The sequence below is a fragment of the Elephantulus edwardii genome, unplaced genomic scaffold, assembly GCF_000299155.1.
Source record: "Elephantulus edwardii isolate Elephantulus edwardi_28Jun2011 unplaced genomic scaffold, EleEdw1.0 scaffold00023, whole genome shotgun sequence".
In the NCBI taxonomy this organism is placed as follows: domain Eukaryota; kingdom Metazoa; phylum Chordata; class Mammalia; order Macroscelidea; family Macroscelididae; genus Elephantulus; species Elephantulus edwardii.
In genome coordinates this window covers 22,315,977-22,329,875 of record NW_006399773.1, presented here as the reverse complement: position 1 = coordinate 22,329,875, position 13,899 = coordinate 22,315,977, and the positions used below count along the sequence as shown (strand labels likewise).

The window sequence follows — 13,899 nt, the reverse complement described above, 5'->3', positions numbered from 1 at the left end:
TGGACAATGAATAAAGAGTGTCAAAGGATTGACGGTTTTGAATTGAGGGGTTCATGAAGAATATTGAATACAGTATGTTGTTGTTGTTTTTCTTTAGTGCTGTTGAGTCATAGATGGCTCATACATAGGGACCCTAGGAACGAAAGACCTGAACACCTGTATAGCTTTCATCGTTGAATACAGTACAGACGGTCATAAAAATAAATGTTTTTTGAAAGCAGTGCAGCCAGAATGCTCCTCAGAAGCAAGGATGCTGAGATTTTGTCACCTACTTTAGTCCTGCCCATGGAGAGACACAAAATGATTAGTAGGATGATAGCAAAAAAAGAGGACTATTTTCAATGAGACGGACTGAGGACATGACTAAAACAATGAACTTAAGCTCAGCAGAGATTTTGAGGACAGTACAGGATCAAGTAGGGTTTCGTTCTGTTTTTCATAGGGTTACAATGAGTCAGAGCCCTGCTTGTGTGTTTCTTTTCCTCACTTCATTATGCACTTGTATTAGTTATTAAGGATATTCTTCAGATACTTAATTTGCTTACACAACTTTGACGATTCTCCTTAAGTGTCTCTTCAGTGGAGGTCTAGGGCTGAGGTCTTCCCTCAAACCCTTTTTTCTTTTTTAATTTATTATTAATTTCATAAAAATTTAGAGAGATTTTGGATTTCCATTCATCCACTGTTGCACTTTTCTTCCCTCCCAACCATCACCCCCTAGTACACTACCCTCTTGGAAAAGTAAAAGAAAAATTATTTCACTGTTTTACAATCACTCCCCCAGGTCCACTCCACCATGTAGTCTTCGTTCTGGACTCCTGTCACGACAAAAACATCTAATCACATATCCCTTTTAAACAGTTTTCTACCTCATCTGTTTCAATGCAGTATACATTACTGAACCCGTCTTTTTTAGTCTCCCCCAAACCCCAATGTCAGTTCTGTTTCACAACAGTGGCACCATGCAGTATTTGTCCTTTTGTGACTGAGATATTTCACTCAGCATAATGTCCTCCAGGCTCACCCATTTTGAATAATATTTCATGAGTTCCTTGTTTCTCAATGCAGTGTAGTATTCCATTGTGTGAATATATCACAGCTTTTCTATCCATTCGTTTGTTGATGGGCACCTGGGTTGTTTCCAACTCCTTGCTATTGTGAACAGAGCCACAATAAACATGGGTGTGCATAATTCTGTTTGGATGTCAGTTATGGTCTCCTTCAAATATATTCCCAGTAGTGGAATTGCTGGGTCAAATGGTATCTCTATTTGCAACTTTTTGAGAAAGCGCCATACCACTTTCCATAGTGGTTGCACCATTTTACATTTCCACCAACTGTGAATAAGGGTTCCAGTATCTCCACAAACTCACCAGCATTTTTTGCTTGCTATTCTGTTAAATTTTGCTATTCTGACTGGGGTGAGATGATATCTCATAGTTGTTTTGATCTGCATCTCTCTTAGAGCTAGAGATTTTGAACATTTCTTCATGTGCTTGTTAGCCATCTGAGTATCTTCTTTGGTGACATGTCTGTTCATATCCTTTGCACATTTTTCCATTGGATTATTTACCTTTATCTTGTTGTGGTGCTCAAGTATTTTATAAATTCTGGATATAATTCCCGTATCTGATATGTCATTACCAAATACTTTTTCCCAGTCTGTGGTTTCCCTTTTTACCCTGTTGGAGAAATTTTTTGATGTGCATAGGGATTTGATTCTTAGAAGGTCCCATTCATCTATTTTATCTTCTTCTGGTTATAGGTTTCCCCCAAACTTTTGACATATTCTTTGACTTCTTCCCTTACAGACAATTCCAGGCAACCCTGAGGACAACTTAATCTTTTAGTGTAGACATCTGGACCTTTAAAATTGTTATTCTGTTATTTGGGAGAAATCCCAAGCCCTGATTTTTTTCTCCTCAAATTTTTTCTATTCAAGACTAAGTTTAAAGATATTTACTTAATTAATATCTTCTTACTATTTCTGAAATGGTAGGTACTAAGAAAATTAAGGACCCAAGTTAAAACAGGAAAGCAGAGAGCTACTACATGAGTAGAGGGAATATATGACAGAGAATATGACAGGAGGACTTTTCTGTCCCATACAACAAAGTAGCATGGAAGATAGAAACAGAATGAGAACATCTTAAGAGCAGTTAGCATTGAGTACTACAAAATGAGAAGATTGGGATGCTATGTCAGAGTATATAGTGTTTTAGAATTCAGAGAGATTCTAAGAAAGTATACATGTTGTTAGTTCTTCTTGGCTTATCTTTTCTTCAGGTGTTTGGAACTAATTTCTGCTCATCTTCCAAAACTCAGTTTGAATTCCAGATGTGGTGTGAACAGTTTAGTGTTCAAAAGGGTTTCCCCAAGCAACACATTTAATTTTGCAAGGTGGATAGGTGAGAATATGTGAACAGGGCATGGTAACCTATGCACAGGGGATTAGGCTTACGCACGTCATTACACTGAGCAGATTTAATGGCAGAAGGGAAGATCTTCCATACCAGAAAAGAAGAAGGAAGAGAATATAGCATGTCCTTTGGGCCTAGAGATTCTTGCACCAGCCCAACTAGCGAGCAACAGCCATAGTAGCCTACAGTAGAGAACCATAGATCTGGCATGAGCAGACCCGCTATGCTACTGAACCAGTGCTAAGAGCCTTTTGCCCAAGTTTTTGGAGGATGTGGAGGGAAAAGCCCATACTGGAAGGACTAAGAACTTTGTAACACTGGCTTACAGCCATGAGGCTTAAGGCTGAAGTGTCTGCAAGCATATTTTGGAAACTGTCCTGACTGTATTCAGTCACAAACCTGATTTACCGCCTTCTGACTTCCCCAGTGTGGTTCTGTGTGGCCTGTGAGTTACTGCATTGGATTTTGGAGCCAGGAAAGAAGTAATATTGGTGCTGCGATGAGCAGAAGGAGATGTGGGAACATGGGGGACATTTCTGACCTCCTGGAAATTAGTTTGATGTTGTTGATGTTGATGACGGAGACAGTTCCCTCCTTTGTGAAGTCAGTAAAGGTCAGACATGGCTATCCTCACGAGGACCTTTCTCTTTTTACACCGGGTCTCTTTAGAAGACTTTCTGCAGGACTCTGCTCTCACCTCCACATCTGGCTTCACTATTTCTTTCTGGTCTTCCACAGACTTAGGTGTTTCCTCTATTTGGGCATTTATTACATGCAATGGGAATAACAACTGGTCTCTCCTCCAACTGGTTAGTGAATTCTTTGAGGGAAAAATAATGTCAGGTACCTTCGTGTTTCAAACACTTAGCAATTGTTCAATAAATTTCACTGAATGAATGAATATTTTGGAAAGTGAAAGAAGAAACATATCATTTCTGCTTAGGCCTTAATAGCCAAAACAAACAAATAAGCTAGGCAAAGATAAAGGTTATAACTAAAGAGAAACAATAGAGCTGGGATATTCGGTATATATGATTTCTATGCTTTTGAACTTCATACGAGTTAATATATTTGAGATAATCTTTGTCAAAATATATATTAGGACATTTCGGGCTCAAATCTCAAAAGATACTTTATGAAGATATTTTGATTTTAAAAAATAAAAAGAAAATGTGCTTTTTAAAAAAAAATCTAAGAAGCTTGGGAATATAGTTACAAAAAAACCATTTACAGCCCATAAACAATGAAAGGTTAACACAGAAGCTAATAAAGTTAAATTTGAACTTTCAGGATACCACAAGAACTTTCTGATTTAAAATATATCTGCATTATGATAGACATATTTGGTAATGCTCACCTAGTTTTTGTTTCGTTTTGCTTTTTACTTTCTCATTATTATTAACACAAACAGTATTGTGGTGCATAATTTGCATATGTTGTCATTTTCAGATGTTCACTGACAACGCTTTATTTTTCACATTATGGCACTAACTAGGTCTTGAAGGTCTAGGGTGTTAACTGAAAAATCAGAGGTTTAAACTGACCAGCTACTCCACAGGAGAAAGATGTGTCAGTCAACTTTAATCATGATTTAATCTTGGCAATCCTAAGAGTCAGTTCTACTCTACCATAAAGGGTTGCTATGAATCTGAAAAGACATGACAGTGGATTTGGTTATTTTGTTGGTGGTGTTGGGTTCAAAACACTGTCATACACCAAACTATGGCCTGGTATATAATTAAGTCCAAGCTAAGAGTTGTAATGAAGAGAACATTCAGAAACATTCAGCTCTAACAGCACACTACAATTGAACAACACATCCTCCTTACAGCCATTCTCAACCTGACATCTTGTTTTGACACTGTTCTTAAAGGCAATCTAGTTGAGAGCATGAGAGTTTGAAAATTCCTAACATAAGCAGCATCAGTTGTCAGAATGGAACCTTATCATGAGTTCAGAAAACACACACACCTATCATTTCCAAGCCAATGTCAATTCATAACGATCATAGAGAGGAGATGAGAACAGCTCGCTCTCTATCGTTTTCAAAGCTGTAAATCTGCATGGAAGCAGGCTGTCTTTGGAGTGCTTTTGAGTAGTGACACCCTTCTGGTTGGCAGCCAACTACTTAACTACTGTATTACCAAGAGATATACACACACCTCCTAAATTTTGGATTATAATGGAGTACACACCCACTGCCATGCCATGGAGTCAATTCCAACTCATGATGGTCATCCACTTTGGGTTTCTGAAGCTATAAATCTTTAGAGGACTATACTGTCTACATTTCACCTGAAGACTTGCTGCAGTCCATCATATTACACATTATGCAGTCAAGTCTTAATACCATTTATTTGAAAAAGAGAAATACTAAAATATAAGTAATAATTCTTTCTGAATTTTAAAAAATCACCATGATTAGTTCCAGGAACTAGTATATGCCTGTAATCCAAGGTTATGGAGGGAAAACTGTGTTATCTACATTTAAATGTGTAGCAAAGAGGTGAGGAATGTGAGAGGCTAGAAAACATGACAAATTCTGATTCAATAGTTCATATTTACATGAACAGATCTGGCTTGTGGATGGTAATGGGATTAAATACTGAGCTAGGTACTTGCCTTTAGATATTAACAGGCATGCACAATTAAAAACTGGGCTCTGATGCAGAAAGGCTCAGGGTTAAAGCTGAACTGCATGACTTCAAGAGAGGTACTTAACCTCGTAGTCATTGATTTTTTTTTCTTTTTTTCAAACTAGAACATGGAGTTAACTGCATTAACCCTCCACCCTCCCACAGGATTACTGAGGGTTAAACCAAACAGTACATAATAAAATATAGTATACAGTTATAGTTTCTAGCATTTATGGACAATTTAGTGAACATAAATATTATTTTCATTTGAACTTACCAAGTGAACAAACATATGGTGGAAAATTGCTGAATTAATCTAAGATTAAATGATGAAATCGTATCAACTACTGAATATTGTATAAAATAGATTTAATGTTAAATTTTAACATAGGATTCTATTATAGGGTTATTATTTCACATAGTGGTATTTAGAAATAAGATTATAAAACTGAACCTTAATGTATTATTTTATCCTAAAAATTAAAATGATCTTTTTGTAATGAAGAAATTATCTTAAATAAAAGGAATCTTCATATTTCAATGTCTAGCCTAATCTATCTACATATATACAGTCTATAAAGATCAATTCTATTTTTCTAGCTTCTTTCTATTTGGTTAGAAATGTAAAAGGAAACAAAACAGATATAATAACAGAAAAGATGTTTTTAAAATGCTTTAACAGAATAGGTTTATATTAGAAAAAAGAATTTGATCTGTGTGAAATGCCTTTCTGGCATTTGATTTCCTAAATCAATGATCACAACAACCTAAGAACTGAACATAGTACATAGTAAGTAACTTTAGAAAAGACAGAAAAGTAACGCTCATCTACTTTGTTTTAAGGTCAGAAAAATCACAATTTAGAAGTATAAATTTTCTAGCAAAGTCATCATAGTTTACTATGATTATAATTATAAACGGACAGAGTTCCCTTAGGCTGGTATGCAAATTTATCTTAAATGATTTTCCCCAAATAATAGCATAATAATATTTATAAATTTATAAATGAATACTATTAAAATCACACACAATAAATGCATTTACATGTGGTTCTTTTCTTTAATCTGTGCTATTTGTATGATTCACTATTAATAGGAAGTAACCTAAATCTTTATACATAATGCAACTTTGTACTCACAGCTCCAGTGAAATAGTCCAGAGAGAGTGCACTGCTAACCCAAAGGCTAAGTCCCTTTGGAGTTGAAATCCAGTAGCAACTCTGGAGGAGGAAGATGGGCTATCTACTCCCACGCTATTTATAGCCTCTGAAACCTGAGGTCAGCCAGGAGTCGATTATGACTTGATGCCAATGAATTTTTATTATTAATAGAAAGTCCTATCATTTATCATTTAGTCATGATTTAGTACATGAACGTGACTTTAAATCATAAATCCAAAAATAGGGAATACTTAGCCACAATTATTTTCTTTGACTTATCCCACCATTTCTTTCCTATTATTATATCAGAAGGTAAAGCAAAAACAATAATATAATTGGTGTAAGGAAAAAAAGACCTATTCAGAATTATGCTATAGGTTTTTAAAATCTTTTTATTTATTGTTGTTGTTGTTATGTGCCGTTGAGTCGCCTGCCATTCATAGCAACCCTATGTAAAACAGCACTAAACCCTGGTCTATCTCTTGCCAATCTTACTGTCTCCAACACACCTATTCCCACGACCCCAGGGACTGAATCAATCCACCTCATGGAGGGTCTTCCTCTCCTGCGCTGTTCCTCCACCCTCCCAAGCATGAAGTCCCTCTCCAAGGACTGACTGGACATGCCTTGCAACATGTCCAAAGTATGTCAGAAGAAGCTTCAGGATCCTTGCCTTCAAGGAGCAGCCTGGCTTAATCACCTTAAGTCCACTAGCTACTCTGCAGGAGAAAGATGGGTAATCAAGCTTCCTGTGCAATTTAGTGCCTCTGAAAACTCACTGGAGGGTCAGCTATGGGTTGGTTCCGACTCAACAGCACACAATAACAACAACGTAACACCTTACTTTGGTCTGTGAGGATTCATGAAGCTGTAAAGAAACCACTATTTCGTAATTTCTAGACTACCCTTGAAATTTGGACTCTACATCTCTATGCAGTTACACTTTAGTACTTGCAAAATTTAGCTAATTATCACCAATAAAAAAAGGCTTGAATGAACTCTACCAAGGATTCTTCCATTTATAAATGTGGTGAATTGGATGACAGTCACACCGTGAATGAACGGCCATCAGGATGAATTAGGATTTACAATGCAAGGTAAACAGAACTCCACAATGTGGAACATTGAGAGAAAAGGAGACAAAGAAAATAAGTCCAGTCAAGAAGCAGGACCCAAAAAGAGGAAGAGGAAGAAGGCATCAGTTAGTTTGGGATTTCTAACGAGCCAGTCTTTGGGAGTTATCAGAGCCCACTGTAATTATTTTCCTGCCTGTAAAATCACCTTTTCAGTTACGTTTAGCATATTTTTCTACAATAGAATCTTATGGAGCTCATCTGTATTTATCATTATGCCAAAGTGCTGTCAAAATATTTCAGACTGTAGTAGCAAAAACAGGTTAACAGATTCAGTATTTTAAATTGTATCTATGTAAACTCACTACTTAACATAATATTTTGAGAGCATATCGCTTTTGAAGGGGTACAGCATAGGTCAGGAACATGTGAAAGAAACTTAAAAGAACAGTAAAGTAAACAAAATCCACTGCTATAAAATAATACCCTAAGAGAGCACCGCAGGACAAGAATGCAAGACTAGAAATCATGAGTATATGTACTCATAGCAAATGTGGATATTTACAGGTTTACAGTTTCAGGTATATAGAAACTTGAGATCTTTAAGGCAATCTACTAAAACCAGAGATTAACTAGATAAGAATGTGCAATTTAGGAATATGGTTTATTACCATGGTTACAACTTTTCAGAACAGGCCTCTGAGAGATGGGACTGAGACTCTGTCGAATATCTGTTAAAAAAAGAAGGAAAGAAAGAAAGAAACTTCGTATACAGGTCTGGTCTTGTAACCCATCATCTGCCCTATGGCAGGACAATAAGGCATTCTACCTATTTAAAGCATTATAGTCTTGAAAACTTCTTGGGATAGTCCTGCTCTGTTCTACAGGGCCACTAGTCAGAATGAATGGAGTGGTAGTGGGTAAGCTATTCTCAAGAAGTATAACCATATAAGGCAGACTTATTCCAAGGTTAAGTATTTCTAGAAGCAAAGCAATGCTTCAATACCCTGAAATATTTGAAACAAGGCATAATGTTATGACTTTTACTTCCATCTAATTATGCTACTGTAAACTCCACAGGGATACGGTACACATGGTTCTTTAAATGAGACTTGTCACACTAATCAGGATTTTCTAAGTTCAGTGCATTGATGTGTTAATGTGCTACTGACATTGGCCAACTGGAATGCATACCTCTCTGACATTTGTCACTGCTAGGGAAAGATTAAGCAAATTTCTAAACAGTTGTTGCCCATAGCACTGAATTCTTAACACATGACTTTAAAAAGGGGGAGGGGCAGTGTCATCTCTGTGACAGTTCCCTGGAAAGGAACATGAAATAAGTATAATAGTCACCTTTCGGCTTTGGTGTCCTTTTTCTTCGGTCTCGGAAAGCAGCCCCTGACTGCAACGCCTCCAGCAGACTATCCATCACTCCTGTCTCATCACCCTCTGTGAAAAGAGATGCAGGGAATTCCATCAGCCCTCAGGGTTACCATAGCAATGTCAAAGCATACAGGGAAACTGGGGATGGTGCTGGTGATGGGGAAGGAAAGGTCGGGTGCCAGGACTAAACCAGCAATTTCAAAATAAAATAGGACTTTAACTCTCTCATAAATCAGCTGTTTTTAATGAAATCTGTCTCATTAGTGCCTATGCTACTGTCCACTAAAGAAGACCCAGTTCCATTGATTCACTTCAGAGTACTGTTTTTATAGTCCAGCAGCACAATAACTTTAAATGGAATGTGCTTCTAGTCATATCTGTGTCTCAGGTTATCATAAATCACATTTCCCTCATAGAAATGGGTTATTTTCAAGGCAGCAGCTTCTATTCTAAAATCGACCAGGTGTTGGAGTGTGTTTTTGTTTCTGCTGTGCAGATTCTGCTGTCTGAAGTGATTGTACAAAATTACATTCTCGAGCTAACTTCTGTGAACATGCTCCCAACAATTTATTTTTTGTATCAGAGAGAACGACTGTGCTCTGACTTGAGCTGCCAAAGGACAACTACTATAGACTTTCACAGAGCACGTGAAAAGGTTGTATTCTATATGGAAAATACAGTAAAAGATGATGTCAAATATCTGAAAGGACTGTATTTCATTGTTATTTAGTTTAAATTGATATTTTTGTATATAATTCATGAGGGAGCTCTGGTGGGCTAATGGCAAGAAGCTGCACTGCAATTCCAAAGACATGTGGTTCAAAGCCACCTGCTTCTCCATGGGAGGTGGATGGGCAATCTCTTCCCTTGCAATTAACTGTCTCTGAAAACCCACTGGATGATCAGCAATGAGTCAGGTCCGACTCAGTGGTACACAATAGCAATAACATTAATGAAGAATATAACTATAGAGTCAATTCGTTCTACAAATAGATTATTTTTACAAGATTAAGTTATTTACAATCTTCAATGTCATGCAAATAGAGTAGAGAAATGAAGCTTCAAGAAATACAGAATTAACAGAAATGTAAGGAAATGTAAGGAAATGTAATAAAATATCCCCCAACACAAAGAATTTACTTGTGGAAATTCCCTACTAAATGGTAGGTCTAAAGTATGTCCAAGGCAGTGGAAAACTACTTCCTCCGAAATTTCTATCTCTTTTTGTTTCCTTTTTTAGTGCAATCCTTTTTATGAAGAAAAGTTGACAAGTGAATGCAGTAAATTCATTTACAGTTTATAAACAGATACATAAATATAAATATGCATTGGCCTTGTTTCCATCTGCTCTGTTTTATATTTTTAGAAAAGTATAAATTCTTCTAGTGTTATCAAGTAAAGGTGGGTGAGAAATAGTTTTTCTGAAGTTGTTTATGTAATGTAAATAGAATTCAAAAGTGCTTTGATGGTTATTTTAATTAAAATACGATAAACTGTTTAGACATCTTAAGTGATGAAACTATCTAGCTATCATAGAAGATATTCATTCAAATTCAACCATATTTTATTCTAGAAAGAACTCTAGGTAATTGCAAGCATAAGGTAACAAATATATTCCGTTAGTTAAAGACAAAATTTTTAATAATCTAAAACTTTAAAAGAAAGTAAAAATGAGAACAGAAAAAAGTCAGATACCTTTAAGGTGAAATTAAACAGAAACAAAAATACCTGTGAATTATGTTAGTAACGTTAACTGTAATAGAAGAGGTTTGATCCCAGAAATTCTTGAACCCATTTAATGACTATACTTTAAATGACAAGAAACTACAAAGACATTTGGAATTTATTAAGTTTGTTGTTGGCAATGGTATTGATTTGTTGTTGTTGAGAAGCATCAAATTGGAGCCTACTCATAGCTGACCCTCTGGTGGGTAATCACATGGGAGGAAACGGCCCTACTTCCTTCCACAGATAAACTGGTGGATCCAAACCACGAGCCTTCAGTTTGGTAGCCCAAGTCTTACAAAAAACCAGTACTGATTTAGTGATACTGTAATCATTATGAGAGCAGTAAGACACTGAACAGATGGGAAATACATAGATGTTGTCTGCAACGTCGTGCTCACTGTAGGAGAAAGAAATATAAATATGGAATGGGGAAGACAGAAGACGAATCATGAAATACTAAATTGGACTTGAAGATAACTGTATGAGCTAAAAAGTTTCAAAAACAAAAACAGAAGAAAAATTTAGCTTTGTCAATCAAAAAAGTTGGGTAAAAATGACACCATGATAGTAATGAGCACACCTACCACTTAGATCTTGCTTTTAATACTAATGCTCAGTAAATAAGAGAGTTCTGGTGGATGCCTTTAAGCTGTGGTGCTGAATTAGTTGTTGCTGTTATGTGCCACTGAGTTGCCTGTGACTCATAGCGACCCTATGCACAACAGCCCTTAACCCTGCTTTATCCTGTGCCCATCTTGTTGTTTCTGACACACCTACTCCCATTCCCCAAGTCAACCACTTGGCCAAATGACTGGAAAAGATCTCTATTTGGTCCCATTCCAAAGAAAGGTGATCTGACAGGGTGTGGAAATTATCGAACAGTATCACTAATATCACGTGCAAGCAAGATTCTGCTGAAGATTATCCAAAAATGACTGGAAGAGCACATCAAAAGAGAATTATCAGATGTGCAGGCTGGGTTTAGAAGGGGTTGTGGTACTAGGATATTGTCGCTAATGTTAGATGGATCTTGGCTGAAAGCAAAAAGTACCAGAGAAATGTCTATCTGTGTTTCATTGAATATACAAAGACATTTGACTGTGTGGATCATAACAAACTGTGGCTGACTCTGAGAAGAATGGGAATCCTAGAACACTTGATTGTGCTAATGGGAAACTTATACTTGGACCATGAGGCAGTTGTCAGAACAGAGCAAGGAAACACTACATGGTTCAAAACTGGGAAGGTTTATGCCAGGGATGTGTCCTATCTCCAATGCTGGAGAAGAGTGTTGAATATACCATGGACTGCTAGGAGAACAAACAGGTTTTTCCTGGAGAGGGTGAATCCAAGCTGCTCCTTGGAGGCAAGGATTCTGAAGCTTTGTATGACACACTTTGGAAATGCTGCAAAGAGGGATCAGTCCTTGGAGAGGGCCGTCATGCTAGGGAGGGTGGTGGGGACAGCGTATGAGGGGAAGAACCTTGATGAGATGGATTGATTCAGTCACTGGGGTAATGTGGGGTAATGGGGATAGGTGTGTCTGAAACAATAAGATTGGCAAGGGATAGAGCAGGGTCTAGGGCTGGTGTACACAGGGTCACTCTGAGTCACAGATAACTCGATGTCACATAACAACAACAACAAATAGTGGCAAGAGGCTGCACTGAAAACCTGAAGGCATATGGTTCGAGGCCACTATCTGCTCTGCAGGAGATGGATAGATGGGTAGTCTCCTCTCATGCGATTAACTGCCTCTGAAAACCCACTGAAGGGTCAGCTATGAGTCGATTCTGACTCTTTAGTACAAAACAACAGCAACAACAACAACTCAGTTAATGGGGAAACAATATACTCTGTGGTTGTGTAATGCACCATCAAGTGAGAGCTAATCCTCCAGCAAGTTTTCAGAGAATGTAAATCATATGAAAGGAAGCTGTCCATATTTTTCCTTTGGACAGTTGTGAATATCATCGCAGCTCCTTACCTACTCTGCCACCAGAACTATATCATAATAACAATAACAACAATGACAAAAACAAGTAACTATCTAAAAAATAATTATTATAATAGTAATAATATGTCATAACAGGCAGGGATGTGTCATAAAGGTAGCGAAATGATAACATAAGGAAATCTTGCAAGCTGTAGGGCAACACAATGATTAAATAGGTCATAGTAAAAAAAAAATAGGTCATAGTAGGAATGGATTATCACATTGGAAAACAAAAATGTCAACTACCTCATGAAAGAATACACTAAGAACCTACAGAGTACTTTACACAACAGTATTTAATCTGAACATAGCTGCAAGAAAGTGATCAAATGACAATGGGAAGGATTTAAAAAAAAACCTATCAATGTAATGACAGGCTGAGAGAGGGAGCAGGAGAAAGAAAGGAGACAAGAGAAAGATAGAAAAGGTTAAGGAACTTGAAGGAGAATAAATAGGTACCTAAACACTGTTCAGTATATTCACTTTATTCCTGGATTACAAAAATGTTATAAATGACATTACTGGGATAATGAGGAATTTGCAATAGAGACTGAACATTAGATAATTATACTGAACTTTACTATTATTAATTAACTTTACTATTATTCTTATTATGGGTTCTTGTTGTTATGTGCTGTAGAGTCGCTTGTGACTCATAGCGACCCTATGTACAACAGCTCTGAATCCTGCTCTATCCTGCGCCAACCTGATCTTCCCTGGCACACCTACCCCCCATTACCTTAGTCACTGAGTCAATTCATCTCACTGAGAGTCTCTCTCTCTTGAGTCTTTCTCTCTTGCAAGGGTCTTTGCTTCTTGTGCTGTCGCTTCACCCTCCCAAGCATAGCAGAGAGAATAATCCTCTTGCTTTTAGGAAATAGATACTAATATGTGTGGACTCAATAAAAATTTTTACATAATCCATAATAATCTCTCATGCTTTTCTATTTACTTTTCTCTTTATACACAATAGCCTCCCATTTACTTCACAAGCTAATTTGTACTTTCCTTTAAGCCATAATTTAAAATCCTTTCATGACCCATTTGGGCTAAAATGCGAGTTCTTCTTTATACCAATGGCAAGTGGTAGTGGATACACTAATAAATCCTTTATCATATTATATTGTTTAATTGACATTTTTGACTACTAGACAGAATTCATTTAAGGCAAGATTGTGACTTTCATCTATTTACACCACTTAGAAAAAAATACTAGTATTATATATTATTTTTCAAGTTGTGCCAAGAAATCTGGAGATCGACCACTTGGCCAACTGACTGGAAGAGATCTATATTTGTTCCTATCCCAAAGAAAGGTGACCCAACTGAATGTGGAAACCACAGAACAATCTCACTGATTTCACATGCAAGCAAGATTTTGCTGAAGATTATCCAAAAACGACTGGAACAGCAGATCAACAGAGAACTACCAGAAGTCCAGGCTGGTTTCAGAAGGGGTCGTGGTACTAGAGATATTGTAGCTGATGTTAGATGGATCTTG

General features: G+C 37.0%; 1 protein-coding gene across 1 annotated transcript in view; it reads right to left on the bottom strand.

Moving 5' to 3' along the window:
* DIAPH3 (diaphanous-related formin 3) overlaps window positions 1–13,899 on the bottom strand; it is a 740,013-nt gene that overhangs the window by 164,143 nt on the left and 561,971 nt on the right. The window contains exons 25-26 of the mRNA XM_006882733.1: window positions 8,645–8,740; window positions 7,960–8,019 (exon numbers count right to left, since the gene is read on the bottom strand). Coding sequence (XP_006882795.1) covers window positions 7,960–8,019; window positions 8,645–8,740 — 156 coding nt within the window. The remainder of the gene's footprint in view (window positions 1–7,959; window positions 8,020–8,644; window positions 8,741–13,899) is intronic.